Source organism: Gouania willdenowi, chromosome 9, assembly GCF_900634775.1.
Source record: "Gouania willdenowi chromosome 9, fGouWil2.1, whole genome shotgun sequence".
In the NCBI taxonomy this organism is placed as follows: domain Eukaryota; kingdom Metazoa; phylum Chordata; class Actinopteri; order Blenniiformes; family Gobiesocidae; genus Gouania; species Gouania willdenowi.
Window position 1 is genome coordinate 22,101,523 of NC_041052.1, and position 27,205 is coordinate 22,128,727.

Below are 27,205 nucleotides of genomic sequence, written 5' to 3' on the forward strand. Positions count from 1 at the left end.
TCAGTAAACACGGTAAACGGAACAGGCTTCACCGCTCGGCTGGCACTAGGACCCAGAAGCAGAGTAAGTGCGTCTCCTATCCAGCCTTCACAGGCTGTAATATCATCAGTTTATCATTTTACCAGTTATTAGAGCTACTGTCTTTACCAGGGAGATAATATTTATTACTGGTGATTGTTTTCTGGAGTTTTACTGGGAATTTTACCGGTGATTAGTTCATTTCTCCTTCTGCTCCGCAGTCCAAACTGACACCGTAGCCAGACACACGTCACTCAGTCACATTAGGGAAGGTTACAGTCATTATACGGGGTGGATTAAAGAATGAATAAAATATTGTTTTATCCCGTTCTTCTCCGTGTTATTATCACATTATAAAAAAGGTTAAAAAATAGCAGGAATTAGTGCTGGTCTCGAACGGTCTTGACGGAAAATCCCGAGTCCGGGCAGCCCGAGTCCGAGACGAGACCGAGTCAAAATGCTTCAGAGTCCGAGACCTTTAAAATTTGGTCTCGACTACCACAACACTAGAATGGTCTATAACAAATAAAGTAGATATTACACGCATAAAAATTAGACAAACATACAGCTCATGAGCACAGTGCAGTTTAACAAGTCCATTAATGAGCTGTATTATGGTTTTTATTTTTCTTTGACATTAAACTACTCCCACACATGAAGAACAGGCTAACTTAACTCATAATGACTTGTTAAACCCATTTGTATGAATAACTTGTAATCAGCAGATCTGTAGCACAAAATACTTATAGGCCTATTTTCACTGCTACTCCTTTTGTGTTTGATTTTCACCATAAAAACAGACGCAAGTGTTACTGTTTATTAGTGACATTAGATTAGAAATGTTTTCTTGATAACACACTTTCTGCTCATCAAAATGAAACACCTTTTCATTTTGATGAGCCTTTTCTTCTCTGCCACTCCCTTTGGGTTTGATTTTCACCATAAACAGAAGCACGTGTCAGTGTTTATTAGTCACGTGAGATTGTTATTTTTGATGAAAAAAACATTGTTTCTCGAAATGAAACACAGACCACTACGGCTGTAAATGTAAATTATCTGTATCTGATTGCTCCACATAAGATTTTAACATCATTAGGATTCAGACATCAAAATTGGCCCAGAAAATTCTTTATTTTTAATTCCTGCAGTTTTTCATGTAGAAATAAACAAGTCTCAGACAATCACAGTATAAATTATTTATTTGCCATTTAAACATATGTACATGAAGCAGTAAAAAAGGTTAAATATAAAAACATTGCAGATACATAAACAGGAAAACAAGTCACTGAGTTTTATAAATATCCCTGTAGAATAGTTTCTTCTCACTACGTGATAGAAATTAGACTTTATACATGCTTTGGAAACATTAACTCCGTATGAACATCTCAGTACAATTAATATTACTTAACATTTCTACTGTAAACAACATTTCCTGAGTGAGTATTAGTCCAGATCAGCTGTCAGGTCAGAGCTCTGCAGTTGTATCAAAGTATGACAGTCTTTGTTGGCTCCGTGTGTGTGTTGGAGGAGGGGGGTCTCGTTCAGAACACAGAAGTAGCACTCCTTTTCCGCATTGAGGAGGAGCTGATGTCATGTCTGCACAGCGGACAGGTGCCAAACTGCTGCGATACTTTGTTATTGCACGACGTACACAGACAGCGATGGCCACAAGGCAGCGTTATTCTGGCCTCACTCACCATGCACACCACACAGATTTGATCTGTCAGCACAGGAGAGCATTCAGTTACAGCTCTGACAACACACCTCAGTAAGAGGCAGAGGGTTTTACCTTCTGAAATGTGCAAATCCAAGTAGGACATGTCTTCACTCTCTGTCTCCAGGTTTGAATCCTTTGACGCCAAAAGAAGTGGTTTTATACACTGGGGTGTGGGGCTGGGTTCAGGAGCAGGAGCAGGACAGGACTTTCTGGAAACCAGTCCTCGTTTCTCTGAGCCTGCAGCAAAGAAGAACACAGACATCAGATCCACTTCCTCTGTCTTTACCAGTGTCAGTCAAGGAGCCCCCCACCCCCCCTCCACTCCAAACACTGAGTGTGAACCATAAAGTCAACTTACCAAGGAGGCGAATGCAGTATGCCTGTCCATAGATGTCTATTAGGGCCCACAGCGGCTGCTTGAGGTCCACCCCGTTCAGCAGCTTCTCCTTATCACCGCCGTTGCTCATGATATAAATGGAGCCATCATGAGACACCCAGAAGTCCAGTTGGGATCCCACCCGGCAGTAGGATTCAGGCAGAGCAGCGGCCCAGTGGCCGGGGGTGTCGGTCAGGTTGGGGATGGCCATGCTAGGCAGAGGTAAAGCTCTCCTTGAGGGGGACACGTTGGTGAAGCCCACACGCAGAGATCCGTGCCAGTTAAACAAATCCTTCTCCACTCGAACTCGAACCCTCTCCTGAGGCTGCACGGGGCGACTACTGAACACCAGACCGTTCCTGAATGTTCCTTTGCTCCTCTTTGCCACTCGATGGGTGTGGCTCAGGGTGACCATGTCTCCCACAGCGTGAGGGTGGAAGGTCAAGGGGCCGAGGCACAGGGAGCCACATCTGTGTCGCACCTGTGGTGTAACATCTGCAACAGAATGAGCAGTCAGCCATCTGCAGGTTCAGAGGGTAACTGAGTACAGAAAATACCTTTATGGACAAATGACCAGATTAACACTGACATGGAGCATCACCCAGTAACAACAATGTACACTTAAAGTCAGAATAAGGCAATGTTAGACCATTACATCACAAAGTGTAGTTCCTGGGGATAATTGTGTATTTCTGTTTCTTAATCAATCAGAACATGATCTCACCAGAGCTACCATTGCTTCCACTGCTGTTCTCCATCATGTTGATGCCGTCAGTGAGTGTCTCCCAGTTGTGAGTGAAGTTGTGCTCAGTCTATGTTAGAGCAGTTGTGATAAGGCAGGAGTTTTGGCTTCTTTTATATGTTGGTGTCCTGTCAAAACCTTCAAAGTGTGGGCCGGCCTTAAACTTCAGGGGGAGGTGGTTTCCAGTCACATGGGAACAGGGGGGCAGAAAACCCAACTTTGGAAAAGTACCTGAAGGTTTTCTTTATCCATGTAAATGTAATTTCTCAGTTACATTTGTTGTTACCATGTGTTTGTGTTTAATGCAAACAAAGTTGAGTGAAACTCTATAGAAAACTCAAATGTTATATATTGAACCAGCACTGAACAAAACATCAACAACATGTGTTATTTTAGGAGACAAGTAAGATTAAAAAGAATATCTTCAAGCATGTGTTATCACTACAATAAAAAACACGTGGTTTTTCAAACTAGATAAAAAACCCAGGTAATATGAGGAAGCATTTATTTATTACCAGCACAGACATCCAAAACGTTTCCTATAAATGCTAGAGACATTGATAAGAACGTCACATTCCGCAAATGATACATTTAGTTTCTCTATGTGGTCATGTGACAGGATGAACGCCTTTCCTAGAAAACATGGTGAGGTCATCACTATTGGAAAAGTACCAACGGTGAGAAACTTTTACAGGCTGACGTTTTTCATTCATAAATGCAGATATTAAAAAACAAAGCCATGTTTGTCACATTTCATGAATGACTTAAAAATATTTTGTCTAATCTAAACCTGCTGACAAAACTTCCCTAATCATTGGAAATGTTTCTATTGAGTGAAGTCTTGATTTATTTATTTTTGTTTAGTTCTTGATTGTCTATGTTGCGTGTATTGTTTTGATTGGAACTTATACTTTACTAATGTGAATAAAACAATAAACCTTTGAGACGCTGACCTAAAAAAAAAAAAAAACCCTGACATAGACATAGTACAACAGTTTTTAAAAAAAAAAAAAAAAAAAACTAAAAACATGTCGATTTCTGTCTCTGATTGTTGCAACTATAATATTTGTATAATATCAAAGTTGTATAAATATACATAATATTTGCATTTTTATCAACACAAAGCAGACTAGACTATTAATTGTTCTTTCTGTCCTATCAGTCATTTGCATCAAGTTAATAAAATCACCATAAAAAATTAAACACAAAGCATTAGAATTTAAATCTGGCCAGGAAATAATCAATGAGTTATCACAATTATATGTGTTAATAAATTCTTAACACGTCTATGTTTAAATTAACACTTTAACATTGAGTTTTAAATAAAGATAATCAATCACACTGTGTCTTTAAACTTGGCGGAGGTTTGCGCCTCAGGGCTCTTGTTTTTTAAACTTATTCATAAGGATTAAATATCACTTATTTGCTTGATATTGCAGAAAAGGACATTCTGATGTTGTAAAGAATAATGTTGGCGATTCAGGTTTTTCTATTTTTTAAATCTAAGTTGTGATAAAACTGTTTCCTAACAAAAAATCATGATAGTGTTTTTAGAAACACTTTTTTTTTTTAAATGTCTTTTATTTGATTTTTAAGGTTTGGATATCTGTTGAACACTTATTTTTAACAGAATATAGATTCTGATATTGTTGAAAAGGGCGTGCTGAAGGGCATAATACTCATTTTGAATCTATACTGAACAAGAACATAAATGCACGAACCAATATGCTCACAAATAGTGTTTTATTGGTGTACTGAATAATTGGTTTTGCTCAATTTCTCCCACTTCCCATTGACGACCACCTGCGAGATTACTCACTCATTAAATATTTCACCCCTGAGTTACATAGAGCACAACAGTGTGTCAAGCGGCGTGACCATACACAGACACTGATTGGAGCTGGATCAATAAAAGGTCAACCTGAAATTTTGTCAGTAGTCATAATGCCACCGTTGTCACAAGTCCTACGGGTGTGTGCCATTGGCATGATGGAAGCTGGGATATCTGTGACGGCCGTGTAAACACACTTGAATGTGAATTCTACCATCAGCTGTTTGAACAATTTGATTAAGAGACAGGCAGCGCTGAATAGTTGTGAACACCTTTGTGATGTTCTGGATCAGCGAGTCAGACAATGTGTTCCAGTTCCAGGAAACGACCACCAGGTCCGAGTTGCTCTGCAGGAGGAATGGGACAACAATCCACTATTGACAATCTGGTTAACTCTATGCACCAGAGATGTACTGCTTTACGTGAAAAATGGTGGACACACTTGGTACCGAGTGCTGTGAAACTCGGCCGACTAACCCTTGGTGGGTTTAGGCTGTGATAACTCATCAATTGTGCTCAGGAAATTATTTTTGTTGCTTAATTAATATTAAGGCCAGAATAAAACAATAGTTCTGTTTTTTATATTTCTCGATTGATAAAGATTTGACTTTGTGCATTTATACTTGTGTCCAAAAAAATAATAAGAAAAATGAACATTTTCGACAAAGACAGTGGCAAGCAAAAAAATAAAATAAAAAATAGAGGTAGCGTACTGGGACTTGTGGTCTTGCCACGTGCACATGCCAACATAAATATTTGGTTTTACTCAGGAGAAATTGGCTACTACCTCACAGTTGAGCATTTAGAAAATGTATCTAATTTTCACAACATGTTGCACATTGTGCTTTGTTGCATTTTAAATTTTGGTCTGATACAGGGATAAACTAGGAAAAAAGTGAAAACCATTTTGCTCTCCCACACAATGGATCAAAGTTCATTCAACCATAAACTGAGCCTGATATCTATAGTTGATATAACTGTGTGTTAAATATATAAAAAAAACAACAGTATATTCATCTGTTTCTCTTATATTACCTGAGACTTGAGAACACCCCCTCCTCCTCGGTGTGCCCCAGCTGCTGCACACTTGGTCAGACATGGCAGGTCATCAAAAAATCTGCTTGTTCCCACTCCACCTGCTTAAAACACTATTAATCTGCTGCCTTCCAATAAAAGGCTTTGCCTCCACCAGCGAGCCAATAGAAAGGCATTAAAGCAGGGAGACCCAGGCCAATCCCAGGACACATTCTAATGTGGCCTTCCTTTATCAAGGTGCCACTCCATTTCCACATACAGCTTATTGATGATTTCTAAGCAGAGCCAGCGAGACGCATTATTCTTCAGGAAAACGCTGCTAGCATTTTCGCAAGGCTCGCTCGTAACTAGAAGCATGGAGTTATCACTTACCAACCTATGGATAAGAACAGCGTGAGTGGAGAAAGTAAAGTTCATCTGTGTGAACTCTTTTAAAATGTGGTGGTAACTTAGACAGTAGATGCTTGGTCTGAAAGGCTCATAATCCTTGCTCTTAATGAAACATCTGAGGAGAGACTGTGATCTTCAAAATCCTGATGTCAGCAGTATAGAAACTTTGGCTGAAAGAATTCTTCACCAGCTTGGATTTCATTGGATGTACGACTGATTACCGGAGCCACAGTTCCAGTACGTCCCATGGAGCCCAACATCCAGGGGTCTTTCCTGTTCAACAACAGTCTGGGTCAGTTTACCTCAGACCTGAAGGCACCAGTGTGCCAGTACTCTATGCCCAACTCCCTGTACAAGCTCAACCCAGGCCTGAACAGCCAGTTACCACCAGGAACACCTCACGGCATCAGTGACATCCTGTGCCGCTCCATGGTGGGAGTGGGATCCACGGGCACCACCACCTTGCTGTCGGGATACTCCACCATGGGGGGCTTCGGACCCTCGGTCACCAGCACATCCATGTACTACAACCGAGACTACAACTCGTCACTGAACGGGTTCTCCAAGCCCAGCGCCGAGTGTCCCATGAAGGCTCGCAGTGTGAGCTGCTGGTCAGAGAGCAACTGTGATTGGAGAGGGGGACGGCAGCAGTGCACCAACGGTGAGTCTGAGTGCTGCATCTGCATCCAGTCAGATAAACAGCACAGGTTCCCCCAGTAGGAACTCAGATCAGATGGATTACATCAGATTTGGAAAAGATATCCAACAAAAAGAGTGTCTGAGTGTGTTATTTGTTTCTAAAAAAACAAAACTCTAATAGAGTTAGAAGTCTGGGGTTTTGATGTAGCGAAAAATAGATGTTTTACAGCTTTAAAGTGAAAAAGATAATAGGTAAACATTATTTTTAACCATACAATCAATGCAATTAGAATGTTTTCAGGGTATAACAAACATGCCAGCAACAATTGTGCTATGTGGTTTCTGATACCATAGCAATAAATATCACATTAGAAAGGCCCAACATGCATTTCCTCATCATGAAAATGATTTGATCATGTTTCCTGCTTGAACAGGCAGCATTCCCCTTGGAGAGATTCCCAGCAGAAAGAAGCACACCAGACCGACTTTTAGTGGACATCAGATCTTTGCTCTGGAAAAAACCTTCGAGCAGACCAAATACTTGGCCGGACCTGAGAGAGCCAGACTGGCTTATTCTCTGGGAATGACAGAATCACAGGTCAAGGTGTGTATGTCGGTCCTTTGTTTGAAGTATAATTTACCTCATTATAAACTCTGGTTGAACAGAATTGTTTAATGAAAATTTGAGTTAGTAAACATGAATAAATATTTCTCTCATGTTTGGTAAAACAAAACAGACAATCGAAAGTTTTGATACATCTTTTGAAATACTCATGTTCAAACCATGTGTATTTTCTTGATCTGCCAGGGACTACAGATGGAAAGTAGCCATTGGCTAATTCTGGCAGATTTACATTTATATGTTTATTAATATGATTGTCCCTTTAAATAAATAAATGTGTTAATAAGGGCATGTCTTGCAGTAAATTCATTGACGCTTAAAGATTTAAAATTTCATTTATTTTATGTGAAGAAAAAATTATTAAGTAAAAAAAAAAAAAACACTTATTTTGAAATGTGGTTCTCAATAGAGACTAATACATGTTGAACAGGCAATTAGGATTCTTGTATGCTGAAATATAATGTGATATTTTGGCTGGGAAAATGGTGATTGTCTTCAGTAATATGAGAGAAATATAACTGTTGTGGTTTTTACTTATATTAATTACTGATAGTTTTGCATTCCTTACATTAATAATTAGTAATTATGAGAGTCGTAGAGCACTATTCAACAGAGGCCAGGGTTCAAACATTAAGTGAATTACTAAATTAGGGTTAAACACTTTAATATTTAACATGAATATACAATTTAATGTACAATACTAAAAATATATACAGTATGAAGATTACATTTTAAATATTTTCTAAAATTTAAAATGTTTTTTGGTCACTCATTTCAGGCCAGTGTTACGGTTAAAATGTCGATCATTTTATCTTGTGACCCTTTATTTTCATTTTACGTTTTAGTCTAAAGTAAAATTTTAAAAATATTTATCCATGTGAAAACTAAAAACTATAAAACAAAATTAGCAAGGTCAACAAAGCATTTTTCTTTTGTTTTTAAATATATAGCTGTTGTTCATTAGCATTAGCTAACACCTGAAAGTGTTCAACCATAATTAAATGTACTTACTGGTTTGTTAAGGTTCGTGGTTTGAGTATTTTACCTTTTAAAATGTCCTGTAGTCAAACTTACGTGTTCCAGCAGCTGGAAGGAGCACAGCAATGCAAACAGGTGGAGGGAAATAGTTGGTGGAAGTCGCCATTTTTCAAATCATCAAAAAAGATTTTTGGAAACAAAATGGCCAGCGCATTATGACAAAAACGCTTCGGATGAACGAGGTTTTACGCAGGTTTCCCGTGAATAATGAGACACTTCTTTTCTTCAGGTGTGGTTTCAAAACCGTCGAACCAAATGGAGGAAGAAGAGCGCCACGGAGCCGAGCTCCACGCAGGCCAGCCTGGCGGGGCAGAGCGGGGAGGCCTCGGAGAACGAGGTGGAGGACGAGGAGTACAACAGGCCCCTGGACCCGGACTCTGACGACGACAAGATCCGACTCCTGCTGCGCAAACACCGCAGGGCTTTCTCTGTGCTGCGCCTCGGACCTCACCACGTCTGACTGACACACGGACACAGGCTTTGGCTCTGACACGCCATGTTATTCAAGATGATCACTAAAGTTACAAAGTCATGCATGTTCAATGGAGGTCACAGTCAGGATGGAAACACGGTTACATACTTGGGTTGGACACATAATTTGTATAGATAAAGAAAACATGAGTAAATTAACGTAAAAAAAAATATGCATGATGTTGTCGGCCTACTAATAAATAAAAAATGATTTACAGTTACCACATGCCTTCCTTTTTTAATCCAGTGTCTTTATTTATTTATTTATTTTAAATATAAAATTCATCCATACCACTATCACCACCTTCTTATACTTATTTGCACCTTTAACCTTTTATGCAATGTGTTTAATATTGTAATTTTGACTTGACACAAAAACCAGCAGAACTTTTAAAGATAAACACTATATGGAAGCCACCACTACATTTAAAAAAAAAAAAAAAATCACTATGGAAAGTCATAATTATAAGAAAGAAAGTCGTCATCATGAGATAAAAAAAAAAAAATCATACTTGTGAGAAAATTGTTGTCAAGTTGCAAATAAATGTACAAAAATGTGACAGAATCATTTTTGCAATAAAGACGTATTTATGTACTTCCACTATTTTCTACACTATGTACCATGTGTTGAATTCTAAGAACTAAAATAGGTGTTTTAAATGAATTATTGTCCGTTGGTAGACTGCAGCATATACTCAGTTTGTATATCATAATTATGACTTTCTATCTCATATATATACGACTTCACTAACTCATAATTATGAATTGCCGTGGTGATTTATTTTATTTATTATTTTAGTGGCGAAAATGGGCTTCCATACCACTCAACAATTTGGCTCATATCTTTTTACTCTTGAACAACTTTTTTGGAAACCTCTTGTAAATGGAGATAAAGTGTTTCTCCCTCATATTTTCTCTCATCCACCACACCAAAACCACAATGTAAATGGCAGGTGGGAGAAGACGAGCTCAGAATTACTAGAAACTTCTTTGATGCATTTATTTTTAAATACATTTTCAAATACAAAAGCAAATAACTTGCATAACTTTAACCCTTCGGTAAAAAGATTGAAAACGATTGTAAAAAAGGAATTTGACGTTAGACTGATGCAATTTACCACAGGTTAACAGACTCAAGAAATGATGATTTCAAACGTCTAATTTTCGTCAAAACGTAGAATGTAATTCTAATCTAATTTTAGCATTATTGAGTCTGTAATACAAAGCGAGATGAACACTCTGTGTTTTTACTTATTTATTAAACTGCCATCTACACCTAAGGCCTTTTCTCCAGATCCCTGCTCGGCGTTTCCAGTATCAACAAATTTCAGACCTTGCATCTTGGTACGTACCATCGTGTTTTCTCAAATCCAAGCAATCCATGTACAGTTCATGGTCAGAAGTCCGAATCCAAAATTAAGTCTCTGCTTCTCAGCGGGTAAAGAGTATTTGCCTGTGCAAAAATACTAAGATCTTTTATTTTTAAGTTAATTGTAATTACCCTCGCTCAAAACAATGCAATAATATAGCATTTATTTTATTTAGGTTTGTTTCTTTATTTCTTTTTAAGATGCATTTTGACTTAAAGTCTAAAGTTAGACCCCTATTATTTAAGGTTGATCTACCCTCTATATGTACCATGTTTCCAATATATAAATTATATGGGTCACTGCTCATTTACAGAGCGATGGATGCTCCTGAACCAGACCAGTAGAGATTTATGCATTAGTAATATGAAACAATAAAACAACTGTAATTAAGGATAAACAATTAGGCTGACTGGACTCCAGTCCTCGGTGCACTGGCCGTCAGACGACACTCAAAACAAACAAAAGCTGAGAAACAATCCTGGGGTCAAAGGTCATAACCATGGGCGATAAGCTATCATGCTCCTGCTTAATTGAAGACAATGACCTCCACACCCCACTCCAACATAAAACCAATATCAATAGATCAGCTCATTTACCATTGAGGCTCGGTGAGTTAAGTCTTCATTTGACTTGTTATTAGTTTCCTCCGAGCCAGAACAGTGAGTCCAGACTGAGGAATGCTGCAGATACAATTCCAGCTTTGTGTTACTGATCACTGATGGAAAGAAATGCTGTTGTGTGCCAAGGGCAGAAGCATACATGCCACTTTCTTTTGTCGCTTAAATGCCTCAACAGTCAGTCAGGAAGCAGAGAATATGCAAATATTTAACAGTTGTCAAGTATTACAAATGCTAGATTTATCCTCCGACCAGCTCACTGTTAAGCTGGCATTTTTTTTCCAAAGCCCTGCATTTATCTGGCTGCGAGCAGTGAATCAACAAACCCTTGACCCGACACTGAAATTAAATAGCAATAAAGGTGAGAACCAGTCAGAAATACAGGGCACACTCCTAACTGGTTGGAGGTTTTCATTCTGAACTAAATGTCCTTAAAATGTACCTTGTTCCAGCTTTAGAGGACAACCTCATCACCTTTGTTGTTTTACTCGTCATTTTTCTCCTTTTCATGATAGAATAGTTTGCTTCTGAAAGCTCAAGTCACACAGGATAAATTTACCGTCACATAAATTCTGAGGGAAGCCTTTTATTAACAAAAGTGAAATATCACAATGATGTAGTGTTTGACCAGAGGCGTTCTAAGAGTAATACCGGTCAACATCAGAGAACTACAGTTTCAATCCATACAGTCATCCAAAGGAACTACAGTCCTACTGTATAAATAGTCCAAAGCTAATCACAAAATATGTGAGTTTATGTATATTTTTTAAAAAAAAGCCTTTTGGTGTGAGTATAAAGAATGCATTATTTCATTAATCAAAGTGTGCAAGTTTCACAAAACACAGTAACAACAAGCATGTCTAATCTACAGGGTAAAGAGTTATTCATAAATGATTGATATTATCAAAACATCAATAACTTAATGAACTGGTGTAATCAAGATGACAAACAAGGAAAATAATATGGACAGGTTTAAGGAGAGCCTTCAGTGTTGCTTTGAGTGCACACAGAAGTGGTTAGCCAGTATTAAAGATAGATTTCAGTGATCAGGTAAATAATCAGACCCTTTGTTGTCCTCATGTTAAGGTTTCATTTATTATTTTTTCAGGGAATTTACTTTGATCTCCTGACATCAAAGTAAATGGCAGGAGATCAAAGCAAATTTTCTAAAAAAATAAACCTTAACATATAATCTTTTACAAAATAACTTGCAGGAATGAATACCATTTGTTTTTTGTGCCTTTCATCCACACTGATAAAATGTACAAAAAGAAAAAAAAAAAAAGAAAAATCACAGCAGTAAAATCTGAAATCCAAGCAATAATTGATGAGTATTATCCTCATGTGCTTGGTCCCTGATTGCTGATCACAGCAATAACCGTCAATTTTCCACCACATAATGTATGAAGGCCATTAAATCAGCTCAACATCTTTAGTCCACTCTGGTTTTTACTTTCTTTGTGCTTGCACACATTTTACACATCTTCTCTTCTTGAGTTCTGGTAGCAATAATGCTACAGCACCACATACAGGCTGGAATATTCACCGTCTGCGTGTGGATGGAGTTTTCAGATATGGTGCCATGCATGTAAACACTAATCTACGATTGTGTAATACAGCAGATAACACAATGAGAGGCAGAAAAGGAAGTTGTTGTGTGAACAGCTGACCAAGTTTGAACAGATTCAAGCAGAGTTCATTTGAAAGCAAATCATATAATCAAATATTAGAGTTGTGCCTAGTTTAGTGTTTATTCAACAAAATTAAAGTGTGTTATTAATAAATTTAGTTTTAAGGTGGAAAATTATCAGTAATTTGTTGAACAAACAGTCAGGGAGTAGACACACGACGCTCTCATCATTCAATTCTATGTAAACAGACATAAATCCTAAAATTAAAAAATCAACAGTATGAGATTCAAACGTACCCGTGACTTAAATTTCTGTGTAAATCTTTGTGGGAGTGGCCACAGGATGTATAATAAACTTCAATGCATTATAAAATCAAGGCTTTATGCTAAACTTAACCTCATTGCTGTGTAAATGACTACAGTCTTAACACAAACATGCAGTGCTTATGACTGCTGTTTTTGTTTTTCACCTAATGCGTTACCTTTGTGTTGACCTGTCACGTCATTTGTGCGTATTATCACTATAAAAAAAAAAAAAAAAAAATCAGAAAAGGAGTGTTTATCTGCACAGATAATCAAACTAAACTTTCCTTAACAGCATTCCTCAACAGTGAATACAATAATCACGTTGGGCATTGCAAACATATACTGTATATTAAAAGCTCAAGGCTTGTACATAAATACAAATACAGCCTGAATCAATACTGCAGCCTGGAAGAACTAAGAACTGTATTTTGAAAGATGAAAGTTTATACCTTTATTTTTTACATATTTTTAAAAACATACTGTACGTGACGTTACACTGAAAAAAAGTCCCATGATGCATGCAGATTTATGCCTCAAGATCTGACCAGTGACGTGCAGTCAGGGTAGTCAAGGTAGGCAGTGCCTACCCAAAGGTGAATTGATATTTTGATTATTTGTTTTAATTATAATATAATTTATTTTCCAATTTCCGATAGCCTACAGTACCTCTAAGTTTAAAAGTGTCAGCATTTTGTGCTTGTCATATCCCAAATGACTAAACATCGCTATTTCCTGGTACGGCAGAGACACTGCACAGTCTCACTCCGCTGTAAGGCAGGAGGAGGCCACACCCTCTTTCAAAAGCACACGGCTGCTCTGCCTCTGTTTCCATAGCGTGTTTTTATGTTTGCGCATGCGCAGTCAGTTCCCCAAGATGAAAACCATTTACGTCGAAAGGCAGCTTTCTACGCTGCCTTTGGACGTAACCGTGCGATGCTACATGTTATACGTAAGTTCACAGTGCTAGCAGTGGCCACGTTCTCTAGCTAGTGGGCGGGATAACACTACAGGCAGAATGACAGAAACTTTCTTTTGAGGAAAAACGACAGCTTTTAAAAGATGGGAGACTAACACCTGAGCTACCAGACCTTCAGCAAAGGTAAGGTCAGAAAATTTTTCGTATTTTCTACAGTGAATGGTACAAAAGGAAGGATTTGCTTTGTGGATGCTCCTCACTGAGGCTGTTCTGAGTTGTCATTTTCTCTGTGTTTCCAACACAAACAACGAATGAGCTGCCATGTCATGATATATTTTGTTGGGAGAGTATGAAGGCTATATTGAATAATTGCTTGTGTTTCTTTAATGGTGTTTTACGATGGTGATTTTGTTTGATTAACACTTGACAGCAGAAACATATGAAATTGTCATCGGTGATCTCGATTTGCAACGAGCCTACCCAACCCTAGTGGTCACGACACGTCACTGGATCTGACAGCATTCCAGTCATTACACACTTCACATCAAACCTCATTCATGTGAATGACAACCATAGTTCATCTTGAGGACACTACTTTTAACCTGTAGTAATATATTTACATTATGTTTATATGTGTGCATGGGGAGTAAAAACAATTCAGCTGGACACAAGCTTGTGTCACTTAAAGGTAGAGTCTGCAATCTTGTTTCGAAACACTTTTTGTTGAGAAAAGGGATCAAAAAGAATCAGAACTCTGCAGCTGTAAAAACTCTGAACAATCCCTGCCATTCAGTCCGAATGAAAAGAACCAATCAGATGCCTTCATGTATTGCCCTGCATGAGGACAAGACATGCTTTCCAACATTGCAGACTGCACCTTTAATTGATAGCTACACGTGGCTATCTTACACTTGTAAATCATTTATCTTATGGTATAAATAATTATTTACAAACAACTATCAACACAAACTAAAGAAGCTACATTATACTAGACTAAAAAAAAAGTTGCTTTTAGCTATGCTGTGTTAAATTGACATTTGTAAAAAAAAAAAAAAAATTTCTACTGGCCATAATCCATCTGGCTAAATGCAGGTTTAACTAAAAATGCTTATATTTGCAGAATTTCTGTTGAGCATTAAAATACAATGCATAAAATGTCTTTAGTAAGATTTAAAATGTTTGGATTGCACAAACATAATGTTCAACGTGCAGGGGAGCTTTGGTCATTGGTATGTGTCAAAGAAATCAGAGGTGACGTGAAAGCATAAGCATTCCCAGCATAGGCAGAGTGACGCCCTGCAGGTGGCTGCCAAGGTGCTGTTGGGTCAGTTAGAATCAGATAACGATGAGGCTGACCGTCATCAGTGAGCACCTGCCGCTGAAATGCACAAAACATAAGTCATGAGTTCAAGTCACAGAGCTGAAAGTAGATAAAGAACAACACCCAGTTGAGCTTGTTTCCCAGTGAAGAAAAGTGTACCAACAGGTTACTGTGGGTAAAGGCATGTCTGCACTGAGGCCAAACAGGAAAAACACAATGACAAAGAACGGGCTCTTTTAACTCTTAAAACTGGAAACATTCTGACAAGATGAAGCTGTTTTCCTCAGTTTGCTTCAGTAGAATAACAACTCATGCCTTCAGGTGTATTAACAATATCGGACAATGACTCTATATAGTGATCTACTCCCACCCAGGTGTACAGCCTAATGTAATTTTTGCATTCAATCTTGTATATATTTGGTGCATTGAATGCTGAAACCATATACTAATCAGAAAGGCAGATTTAGTTTGTCACTTTTTTTTTTTTTTTACAGAACTCTCCTAAAACATAGTGTTCTATTAGTAGACTACAACAGAAACACTTTATTTTCATAAAACCTTTTGGCAAAAGAATCACTCTCCAATTAAATAAGAGACGATTGCATGAATGTACAACACAAACAGGTGAGCAGCTCTCTCAAGCATTCACCTCAACTGTAAACATCAGCTACCTGCAATCATTGAGAATACGTATTCATTGATAGATGAGCGTAGTTAATAAATCACAAAATCATGCATTGGGCATATTTAATCCCCTTATGTGTCCTAATACGGCCTCGAAAGTTTCAAACACGGATTGAACTATGCTTCAAAAATGGTAAACAGCAAAGAAATTGTTGGCCGCTTGGAGCATCTTTCAAGTTCCTTCACTACATGGATCTCATCATTTTGCACTCCTCTAAAGAAGGACGACCATGAAAGAGCAGTTTGTTCTGAAATAGGAGAATTAAACAGCAGCAAAACAAACTCATGGCCGTAAAAAAGCCAATACGCTGTCCGGGACAACAAATGTCTCTCTGGCCAAATGTCCAGGTGGTAATTAATGAAAAGCAGGAAGCAGCGATGCGCTAAACGTGCAGTAACAGTGACAGTAGAGAGGATTCAATAGACATAGATCAGTGAAAGCTGCTGATCGTTGTGCTGTGACTACACGGGACACAAAGGAGCACTCGTGTCCCACAGGCACTTCATCTTAGTTCATATCCTGACTCCACTGGGCCAGGCAGCTTATGGCTCTCCAGGGACAGAGCAGGATCACTGGGATCACTCTAGTTCTTGGAGCCTCCACACAGACACATAGGACACCTTCACACACACAGGCACGCACGCACAGTTACTCTTACCATTGAGACGAATCAGAGTCAATGTTCATTTGTCTTCAGTGAGAAGGACAAGAAAACAGGCTGAAGGGGAAATGAGAACATGAGAGTCTCTCTATGTGCATCATTTATTACCCGTAGGATAAACATGCTGGTAAAAAGTGTTACCTTATGGTCTCCCATGCACACGTTTGGACCCACAGTGTTATAAACAACGCCTTTCTCCCAATCATCACTCTGAAAAGAAGAACAAACATTTAGATGTAAATGTCACTTTCAACAAACTCGACATCTCTTTCTTCCCTCTCTAACATTCAGTCTTATGATTACAGTAAAAGATATGTACATTTTTCAAGTCAGCCCAGGACTGATGGGGAGCATAAGGGATCCTAGTCTTTCTGTGTGGAAATTTCCACACAGCAGGTTTCCTCTCTCAGTCCAAAACAACTGTGTCTTCAAAATTACAGCATGAGTGAACTTGATTTTCTCTCTCTGTTAGAATAGACCAGGGCTCACCAACACGGTGCCCGCACATACTTTGTTTATTTGTTGAATACATAATAACCCCTTGATAATGAAACACAGCTAAAACAGCTTGGGGTCAAATTTACCTTAGAGGAACACCAATACATGCAATATGTGAAAAAAATATATTTATGCTTAATCAATTGTACCCATCGAATTAGAAACAGAAAAAAAGTCAATTAATATTTTTTGAATGATAAACATTGAATAGGGTCAAACTGACCCCAAAAAATTAGGAGGGTTAAGTTACTGCTAGCCTTTCTCATTATCTTACCATCTAATTACAGACTTTCTCAATTGTTTACACACAATTACCGTTACTTGAGACACAATCACCACAACATGTAACTAATGCACCAACGCCCTGAACCAATTCTGCTAAACTACAAACAAGTCCTGCTTTACACTCAGTTTACAGTTACAAAACACTAGACATTTCTCTGCATTTCAAACAATTTTAATGAAGAAAATATCTTGTTTTCACAAGGAAAAAACTGTCATTGAAAATTCTAAAGTTAATTGCCTTTCTATGCACACTGACTCATCACACCTGTCACACAATTTTACAATTAGCAATCAGAGCTTTAGCATACATTCTTTTGTTTTGCATATACAAGTTTGTGTTGGTTGGTATGTACAATGTACAGTGTAATTTGTTTTTGTGGGGAAAACAAAATATTTCATCGTGTATTTTTGCATAAAAACAATATTCTCAAATATTTGACAACACACTTATGTATGTACTGTCTGTAGTAAGGGTAACACTGAACAAAAAAGGTCTAAGCCATTCTCATGAATGGAGACGTGTTTTCATTTCTTCATAGTGTTTTACATTGAGCACATCAGTGTTCAACTGGTTCTTATAAATGTCTATTCGTATGATGGTTTGTGTGTGTCATTATTGACATTATTTTGCAGGAGAATTGAGGGGTTTTGTCTATTGTGTGTGTTATTTTGGATTTGTGTGTAGAGTTCTGAGAGTATGAGGCATGCTTACAGAAAATAAGTTTAAACAATTAAGAAAAACTGTAAAGGAAAACCATGAAAATGCAGTATTTAAGAAGTGCTTTTCTATCTGGTAGCCTTATGTATACAGTACATAAGTAGCTCATCTTTTCAGAAAGGTTTGTGACCCCTGGAATAGACTAACAGTTTTTCAAGTTTCTGTGATCATGACCGTGTAAAATAAATGAAAAATGGTGTGTGTGTGTGTGTCTGTGTGTGACTGACCTTGTGCAATAAGCCTTGTGCAGCATACGACATGAGGATACGGTCACACCAAGCAGGGCAGCGAGTGTTCATGTACTGAGTAGGCTTGGCGTACTCTTCACTGTAAGGGTAACTTAAAGGAGAAAACGCTCAGATCATTCATGGCCTTGTTCATCAGTGGCGAGTAGTTTAGTTACAGCTTAACTAAAGGTTCGCTAAAATACCTGGGTGGAAATGTGATGGCCTCTTCCCTGATAACGTCATCAAATGCATTCACTTCTTTGTCGAATCTTAAGAGCTGATAAACACAAGATGTTTGTGAGGCAAAAGGATAAAAACCAGAGGTGTAAAGAGTACTGATATATCCTACTCAAGTAGAAGTACTGATACTTGATTGAAATTGTACTCAAGTACAACTAAGTCATACATTCAACACTCAAGTACATGTAAAAAGTAGCTCAATTAAAAAGTACTCAAAGTAAAAGTTACTAGTTACTGTACTTTCACCCCCAGCCTTTATTTTTGGTAATAAATCTTGCCACGGTTCCCTTGCATACGGTAAACATCATGTATGAACTTAAAAGAAAGATATGAAATCTTGCAAACCTGGAACTTATATTATTTGACAAAAAGGCATCTGTATAAAATAAAAGGTTCGTAAAAAAGTACACTTATTTAAAATAAATAAATAAATAATGAAATGAAATAAAATGCATAGTTTCTAAATATAGCTACATTTATGAACTCTAAAACTGAGAAAATAATCATCATTCAACGCTGTTTTGGCTCTGTGCATTACGTATAATCTGACTGATCGGCTATGATGTCATGCATTTGACCGTTGTCTGTTCATTTTCATTTTTAAAACAAAAAATAATAGTTCAATCAATAACGGTTGAGTGTAGAAATGTAACAAATTACTTCTTTTAAACGAACTTAAGTAAAAGCAAAAATACTGATTTAGAAATATACTGAAAAAAGTACAAGTACTCATAAAAGCAACTCAATTACAGTAACGTGAGTACTTGTAATTTGTTACTTTCACCTCTGATAAAAACCAATAGCAAACAAGAAACAAATATGCAACACCATTGTAGCACAAGGGAACATATATACATTATATAATGATCATTGATTATTGTCACTGAACCTAAATTTAAAATGTATATTTAAACAATAGGATGTAAAGGAATATAGCAGAGTTTGATAGCAGTGAGTGTGTGAGAGTGAGTTTGTGCTCTTACTGCTCTGCCGTTGTCCTCTCTGAAAACTGCCTGGTGCAGGTAGGTAAACAGTTTCTCCTCAATATGGAGAAGCACCTAAACATACAATAACAATCAGCACCAAAACCATCTGCCTATTACTTTTCTTTTTCCAACAGTTTCTGAGGATCACCTGGTGGTCATTGTCTTTTTCCTCACAAATAATCTTCTCCACCTCGTTACTGCTGTCCTTCTTTACAGTCTGTATGTCTGCCGCAGTGGACAAATGCTGACGCACAAGCATAAACAAAAGAAGAGTCGATAATGCTTTATGCTACGCTAGGAATGAACCTTCAGGAAAGCACAGGTTTGTACACACCTGGACCAGACTGAGTGTGTCCAGACGGAAGTTAAAATCTCCAAAGACAAAGAAAGGCAGGGAAGTGTGACGGCTGTCTGATATCCTAGGAATAGATAGTGATAGGTTATCTTTTAGTTGCAATGTTCAACATGTTTTCATGTAACAAAAGAACGGGCATACAATATTACTAATGCACATTAATGTGCAGCTTCACATCTCACCTGTTCATCACATATCTGAGAGCGTTTTTGCGGTTGGACGAGTAAATGGAAGGACTGGAGTTGCAGGCAATGAGGTTGGAGGCATCATGGAAGAGGTGCACATTAACCAGGTCCAGGCCTCTGTGGAGAGGACACGCCAACATGAGAATAGATGTGACAGAATTGAGGAGGTTTTATTACCTCTCATCTACACGTGCACATAATCTAAAATCACTTTATTTTTGGACACCATAAAAGTAGCAAATCATGTAAATAGAGCAAATAGACTGTGCTAAATCATGGCTTGTAAACACAGAAAAGGTTGACTATGATATTTGTTCAGTATTCCTGTCTTAATAAGATGAGATAGGCTCCTATACTTCACCATCTGAATATGGATAGGATGGTATGAAAGATGAAATTTTTCAATAATTTTTGTACATGACAAAAACTCTCAGACTCTCTTGAATGTAGCGAGTTGAAATTACAGTCATTCATCTGCCCTCTAGCGTGTCTTTATCCTGCATGGAGCTGCAGAAATATTAAAACGTCTAGATGTGATGTTATGTCACATACTGACTACGTTTACATGAGTGCTTTAATTCCCCTTTAATTCATAATAAAAATTCAATCTTCTTTAAAAAATAAAATTACCTCGTAAACCCCTAACTTTAAATGAAAACGGTCATTCCTGGCTTCTGATTTAAATTCAGAATTGAATAATCCCTCGACCGTGTATACCTTCATTTTGCTTTAAATTAATTACGGTCATTCTGCGCATGCTCGTCCTGTCGCGATGACGAGCTGCAATCACGTAATGCAGGATGGCCGTCCTGAAGCGTTGGACTCAATCCAAGACTATTTATTTAATAAGAGCCTTGACGAAAGCATGAACATGGGGATATTCACAGACATGTTCCACACACACAGACATTAGCAAAATGAAACAGGGTTCATTGGCGGACATGAAGCCTTGTACCAGGACACAGAGTCACTAATAACACGTGGCTCATCCAAAAGTTCTCCTTTCACTCCAAATCCTGTACAGTGGAGGTAGAGCAGCTGTTGCATTAACTGCTCGCTTTGACTGGCCAAAGAACAGTCGTCTGCCTTCCTTCTCCTCCTCAGCTGACGAAAGTGAAACAACTATGTTCTTGTCGAGGTACTAAAAATAGTTCTTATTATGTAGTCTTCTATGTTCTAGCCGAAAAGAAAAGGTTTATTGTGTACTTTTTTCTGATAGACATGATATGTCGCCCCCTGTCCTATCAGAACCCTTCCCAACTTAAAGCTGAATTAAATAAAGGCGATTAAATGTGTTTTCCATGCAAACACAAAGCAGAATACTTTAATTTCATAATTATTTAATTCTGAATAATGAATTCCAAATTAATGTGACAGTGGCCAAAGTCTCATTTGACACTGTGTCACTGTTGTGGACTGTTTAAAACAAATCAGGATTAATGTGTTCATGCTAATAAATTTCTTCCTTCTTTGTGTGTGTGTGTGTGTGTGTGGATGGAGATTTACATGAACCACAATGCATAGGGTAGTGAAACAAACAATTAAAAGCTGAAATGAAAGTGCGACAGGCCACCCAGTTTGGAGCTGAGGTGAGTGTGTGTTACGTACTGGTTGTGTATGATCCAGCGGGTCCTCATGAAGCCCTTTCTAGACCACTTGAACTGCAAACACAGACAAATTGAAGAGAGTCACTAAACAGCAAGCTGCAGCGTCTTTAAACAGCCAAACAGATAAATATTGATTTTCCCACATAATTTGTCTCATCTCCCTGTCAGAGGCAGCGGACGGCCCCAGTAGACTCATTTATCCACACACCTCCCTCTCTGGAACCCTTGTACACCCGAACCCACACACAGTCATACACAAAATGCACACTCATGCATGATTACTCACATCAGGCCAGAAATTCTTTGGGAATTTTTCTTTCTCCACGGTGGTGACCTCGAGCAGAGAGCCCACGTACTTGCTGCGCCCCTGGACTGCTTGAAAATCCTTCACTGTGAGGGGGCGAGGCAGGGGGAAGGGATGGCATAAAAAAGAGTGAGAAAACATGCAAAGAAGAATCAATAAACTGGTGTTAACCTCATCAGAGCGGCATACGAGATGAGGGAATCTATATGTGAGCCATTAGACTGCATTTGGTGAACAACAATTGGTTTGAGGCACGCAGCCAGTGGCAGCTGCAGGATGTTTATGGTTCTTCCATAAGCTTTTCTCAGAAGCTTTTTCACACCTAACGTGACTGGACTATGCATTGGCAAGATCACAGTTGCACTTCAAATGGGACTTGTTTGCAAATATCTGGACAGGAAACGAAGCCCTTAAACAGTCATTGTATACAGAAGCGTTGCCAAAGGCCAGATATGAAAAAAAAAATAACAAGAGGTTAGTGAGGCTGGGCAGTTTTTGAAATGAGGATGATTAAAATGAAGATTTCTCATGAATTACTGAAACTTTGGAAGTTTCAAAAAACTAAAAGCGACACAAGTAAAGAATGCCAACACATAACAAATCATTGTAAAAATGTTAAATTCTTTACCTTTAAAGTCATACTGATAGATATTTTTCAGTGACTTGTGGATGAAATACATGCTGCCCAAAGCCTGCAGAGAGAGAGAGAAAACAGAAACTTTACAATGTGTTATAAACAAGAGCACCCAGAGAGCATAAACCTCCACCAAATCTCCTCTTTGCCAGATATTAGCAGTTATCTGGACCAGTGAATCTGATCATGGTACCATGATCATTTACACTTTAAAGCAGGTGTTAAACCATTTAACACCCGAGAGCATCTAGTCTGGTCCGCAAAAATATTTTGTTCAAAGTAAAAATTACAATAAAAACCTGACTCTTTGTAAGTCTCCATATAAGTTATCACCATATAAGTAAATCCTGAACTCAATTAAACTCCACCAAAATACAATGGGACATGCAGTACTACATTTGGAATAATATTGATTCGCAATTTTGTTTTAAACCCAGCAATCACAAAACAATAATAAAGCTCTTTATTAATAAAGTTGGTTTTGGTAGTGCATTTTAGGGCCTGAGCACCAACTAAGGCCCTAATGTAATGCACTTGCTTTTATTATTACTAGTACAGTGCCCATCAGAAGTATGTATTCATATAGTGGGAGCTTAAGTAGAGTTGTTAATTATGGCCAAATGAGTGTGTTTGAAGGTTGGATACAAAGAGGTGTACATACTCTGTAGTCTGCAGTGTTGTAAAGGGATTTATTTGTGGGTGCAAAGTAAAATAGCGTGTGCGATTTTCCTGCTTTATTTCTATGGGACATGCGCATTATAAATTGATAAAGCTTGCAGAGTTCACCCAGAGGGAGGGGCCGTGGGGTCCTCTGGGGTTTTGGTGAAGTTTTTTGGGTCAGATGGGAGTGAATTTGAACAGTCTCCCTAAATGGTAACCAGTCCCCTGTTGGCTCCGTCATGGTCGCCATGGCAGCTGTGGTAATCATTGAGTATGGTCTGGTGACAACAGGGGGTGAAATTCAATTAAATTTTATTTATATAGGGCACATTACAACAAAGTCATTTCAAAACGCTTAACAAAATATGGAATCCATAATACGAAAGAAAAAACCCAACAAGACCCCCATGAACAATGGGGGTAGGGGGGGGGGGGGGGGGGGGCTTTGGGCTCGGAGGTGGGCCCCGGTCTGCTCCGGCTCTGGAGTCAACTGAAATGTGGTGCTGGTGGGACATGGTTGGGCTGTGGGGGGCTCTCTGGTGGTGATGAAACCCTGTCTGCTGTGGGCATGGCCAGGAGGGCTTCAAACTCAGCCTCCATGGCCACCGTGTAGTTGTCCTGGAGGATGAGCATGGTGGTGTGTTCCCAGTAATTAATGTTTGCGTTTTATTACAGGGGCTCGCAGGTTTAATATAGGTCGATGATTGATTAGTCAGCCTGTGAATTGTGGGAGGGGCTTAGAGGCTGAAACATTCTTTAGATGGTGGGTCAGTTTTATTATTTTATACATAACACACACTTTTACCCTAAAGTCCCAGCTGTGTCCACACTTTGTGTGTTGTTTTAACATACAGCGTAACTCCAAACACCTAAAATTTGGGAACCGGAGGATCGCCGGTTCAGGTCTGGAAGTTGTTCTCGTAGCTGGAGAGGTGCCAGGGCACTTCATGAGGACTGCCAAGGTGCCCTTGAGCAAGGCACGGAACCCCAACCCTGCATTGATGCGCTCCCTTCATAGTAAAAGCAGCCCCACTCTGGCATCTCTCCATTAATGCATGTCCACAGGTCCTGTTGTGCATGTGTGTGATTCGGGCCTGTGTGTGAGAAGCATTTCCCTAAAAATAACAGAGTGTAAAAACCCTCAATTCCCTCTGGGATTAATAAAACATTTCAAATTCAAATATTGCTTGATTTTGTGTCTAATTTCTGTGAAATTAAGGGAACTTTTGTGCGAAAGTTTGTGAGAAATTGCAGGCTTTTTGAAAAAAACCTCTACAAATGTTGTTGTCGAGCAGTACTATTCTTTAAATTTGTTAATTTGGACTGACAGATATCTATGACTGAAATATTTGGTACTTTACATAATGATTATTTTATCTGTCATTTTTACTTCCTCCAGCGTGGCAAATTGGATGCTCTAACGGGCCGGATTTGGCCAGCGGGCCTTGAGTTTGACACTTCTGGGTGTGTTTAAAAGTGTGTCTTTAATGTTGCTTTTTAAATACTAATCGTCCAAACTTAATCTATCTTATATCAGGCTCCTGTGATCGCTTGCGCTTTTGAAGCAATGTACGGATGATCTCAACCCATTTATAATGAAACAAAAATGTAAAAAACAAGCAAATACTGTCGCAGCAGGTGAAAAAGTTTTTGAAAAACCAACTCAGTAGTTGTGTTGTACATTAGAAAATAAATTGAATAAGACTTCAACTTCACCTTTGACAGGCTCGGACAAGCACAAACACCCTCTCGCACACACCTCAGTGCCTAATCATCCCTGACATGGGGCTGACAATTTCTTAATGTATTAACTGCCTGCTCCAATGATCTGATTAATCATACCCAGAGAAATCAATAAAGACAGAAAATTAAAACCATTTAAAAGGTATTAAGCAGTAGCCCTGCTGTCTGCCGGCGCTGCTGCAGTGACTGGGGGCCAAAGAAAAATCAGCCCACACTTGGAGGGCCCGGGGCGTGACGGACCGCTGTTCACACACACACACACAGAAAATGAGAGATCTCTCCCTGAAGAAATCATTTATCATCAGTGCCAAAATCCTGCTCATTTAATAAAAGGGAAGTGTCTCTGTGGTTGAATCCTCCGAGCTGCAATAAGTGAACCCGCATGTGTAAACTAAGGTTATACACCAGCCAGGGACTCATGTGAACAGGCCAAAATGAGTTGTTCTTGTATTACTCAAGCACAAAGCCAGAAAAAAAAAAAATTTGAGTTCAAAAAGTTGTGTTGTATCAAAGTTGTAATAAAACAACTATTAAGGAGGGAAAATTAAAGCCAAGAGTCTTTAAATAAGCTCATTTAAAGCTGATTAACTGTGTGGCACGGCCAAGTTTAGTTTCCACACTACACTGAAGTCCATGCATGCACCTTGTCCTCCTCGTTCCCCTCCACATACTCTGGCAAACACCTATCTTCATCAATCAGGTTTGTGCACAGTTTAATAAAAAAATATTGACTTACAAGTGATTTTTTATCAAAAAACCATTTGTACTGAGAATGCATACAAGTCTGTCCCCCAGACTTCTGCAGCCCCTCTGAAAGGAGAACCCCCCCAATCTCTCTGTTGGCCACATAACTGATGATCAGCAGCTAGGGGGAAACAGAGTGAAAATCAATGCAGGTGGCACACACCAAATGAGAATGAGGCATTAGTTTGGGTTGGGTGGGTGGGGGTGGGTGGGCAGGGGCTCAACACTCCGACGGCTCACAGTGAAGGGTGCAAGCAGACGAGTGAGAGGAAACTTGCCACCCCCCTCCCTCTCCGACATACTTTATTTATTGTGTACTAATGGGCTGGATCAATAGTTTTAATCTAGAGTTAAATGTATTGACTTTGGCCTGTCTCCCCAACACCCCGTTTTACTTCAGTCTACATCTTCAGCCACTGACCCCTGCCGTCACACGACCAGTGTGGGATCACCTGGGCGGAGTAAGGGTTAATGTTTTGAGGAACACTTGACTCTCAATTCAGGCATATATCTAAACTTTTACTTCATCAACTCCCTAAGTTCATGACCAAAGGTGAGGGTTGGATTTCTACCAGTAGTAAGTAGGGGTGTGCCAAAATATTGATATGATATATCGCAAGGTTTTGTCTCGCGATACGTTATCGATTCACTGGTGCATTTGCAAAATGCAAGGCATGACGAAAACAATATATATGATACACAGAGATAATGCAGTACACAATGAGACAATAGGTGAGGAGTGGACAAATAATCGGGTCCAAATGAGCTGTATTCAGGGCTACAGCTGGTAGTTAACATTAAGCAAGATGTCTGATTATGATCACAATAGATCCATCATCCCAACAGCAGTTATTTCATGATTACTTGAGCAACTAATCAAACTTGTCTTTCAGGATTTTCAATGTGCCCACATAATGGAACATCAACATGTAGGTTTCAAACGAGATCTTTGAGATTATGCATTTAGGCTGATTCTAATCAAAATGCTTCCAGAGAAACACGTACAAGCAAAGGGAGAACATGCAACTTCCGCTCCACAAGGTTATGTGTCAAGGAATAAGTAAATCATTGGTGTGAGACAAAAGTATATATTTGCAGCCCAGTGTTTAAATGAAGGTTGATGATTTGATTTGTAAAACCGCTCAGTACAAAGCCAGCACTGAAGACACAGAGACATGAACTAAACCAGGAGCTTGTAAACGAGCGATGACCCTAATATTTTGAATACATTGAGCATCAGAAGATCTTTCAACGTGACGAAAGACATCTTTCTAGTTCTGACTCAACATCTACTAAACCACATCCGAGCTCTAACATGGAGTAGGACGCCATCCACTGGAAGCAGATGGACACTACACACAGAGTGAAATGGGCTTTCTTACAGTGAAACTGTCCTCTGCTTGGAAATGGTTGTCCACGTAAGTGCAGACTCTGTCAAAGTCTCTCATGTCTTCACTGGACTCGATACACCTGAGGACAGAAAGGAACAACACAGTGATGCTGAGGACAGAGCACAGAAGTTTGATTTCTCCGATGAAAAGTCAAAGACACATAACACAGTAAATATTAATTAGACCAGTGTTTCTCAAAGGGGGGTACGCAATGGCACTACAGGTGGTACTTAAGAGAGAGAG

The 27,205-nt window shown here is 38.8% G+C and overlaps 3 protein-coding genes across 4 annotated transcripts in view; 1 reads left to right on the forward strand and 2 right to left on the reverse strand.

Moving 5' to 3' along the window:
- Positions 1-1,199: 1,199 nt before the first annotated feature.
- On the reverse strand, positions 1,200-3,473 carry LOC114470220 (E3 ubiquitin-protein ligase NEURL3-like). Of its 2 annotated transcripts, XM_028458278.1 has the most exons (4): positions 2,836-3,466; positions 2,094-2,606; positions 1,808-1,972; positions 1,200-1,738 (listed from the first exon to the last, which is right to left on the reverse strand). In XM_028458278.1, the coding sequence occupies exons 1-4, from the start codon at positions 2,870-2,872 to the stop codon at positions 1,560-1,562; spliced, it is 894 nt and encodes a 297-aa protein (XP_028314079.1). In that variant the 5' UTR covers positions 2,873-3,466; the 3' UTR covers positions 1,200-1,559. The 2 variants fall into 2 exon arrangements, with proteins under 2 accessions (XP_028314079.1, XP_028314077.1); XM_028458276.1 differs by having other exon boundaries at positions 1,200-1,972; positions 2,836-3,473.
- Positions 3,474-6,149: 2,676 nt separating this feature from the next.
- nkx6.3 (NK6 homeobox 3) lies at positions 6,150-9,100 on the forward strand. The gene is made up of 3 exons (XM_028458279.1): positions 6,150-6,770; positions 7,183-7,352; positions 8,638-9,100. The coding sequence occupies exons 1-3, from the start codon at positions 6,356-6,358 to the stop codon at positions 8,866-8,868; spliced, it is 816 nt and encodes a 271-aa protein (XP_028314080.1). The 5' UTR covers positions 6,150-6,355; the 3' UTR covers positions 8,869-9,100.
- A 5,496-nt stretch (positions 9,101-14,596) lies between these two features.
- inpp5l (inositol polyphosphate-5-phosphatase L) overlaps positions 14,597-27,205 on the reverse strand; it is a 29,486-nt gene continuing 16,877 nt past the window's right edge. The window contains exons 6-18 of the mRNA XM_028456405.1: positions 26,954-27,041; positions 22,419-22,482; positions 21,773-21,876; positions 21,488-21,540; positions 19,877-19,996; positions 19,674-19,758; positions 19,488-19,583; positions 19,337-19,411; positions 18,317-18,390; positions 18,114-18,225; positions 16,527-16,595; positions 16,383-16,442; positions 14,597-15,096 (exon numbers count right to left, since the gene is read on the reverse strand). Of these exons, the coding sequence (XP_028312206.1) occupies positions 16,401-16,442; positions 16,527-16,595; positions 18,114-18,225; positions 18,317-18,390; positions 19,337-19,411; positions 19,488-19,583; positions 19,674-19,758; positions 19,877-19,996; positions 21,488-21,540; positions 21,773-21,876; positions 22,419-22,482; positions 26,954-27,041 (982 nt within the window). The 3' untranslated portion in view covers positions 14,597-15,096; positions 16,383-16,400. The remainder of the gene's footprint in view (positions 15,097-16,382; positions 16,443-16,526; positions 16,596-18,113; positions 18,226-18,316; positions 18,391-19,336; positions 19,412-19,487; positions 19,584-19,673; positions 19,759-19,876; positions 19,997-21,487; positions 21,541-21,772; positions 21,877-22,418; positions 22,483-26,953; positions 27,042-27,205) is intronic.

Bases quoted from the DNA above. Each gene is read 5' to 3' on its own strand.
- LOC114470220 (XM_028458276.1), bottom strand. From the start codon at position 2,872: ATGATGGAGAACAGCAGTGGAAGCAATGGTAGCTCTG. The intron at 2,607-2,835 runs GTGAGATCATGT...ATTCTGTTGCAG, and splicing joins TGGAAGCAATGGTAGCTCTG to ATGTTACACCACAGGTGCGA. The intron at 1,973-2,093 runs GTAAGTTGACTT...TCTTTGCTGCAG, and splicing joins ATACTGCATTCGCCTCCTTG to GCTCAGAGAAACGAGGACTG.
- nkx6.3 (XM_028458279.1), top strand. From the start codon at position 6,356: ATGGAGCCCAACATCCAGGGGTCTTTCCTGTTCAACAACAGTCTGGGT. The intron at 6,771-7,182 runs GTGAGTCTGAGT...CTGCTTGAACAG, and splicing joins ACGGCAGCAGTGCACCAACG to GCAGCATTCCCCTTGGAGAG. The intron at 7,353-8,637 runs GTGTGTATGTCG...TCTTTTCTTCAG, and splicing joins TGACAGAATCACAGGTCAAG to GTGTGGTTTCAAAACCGTCG.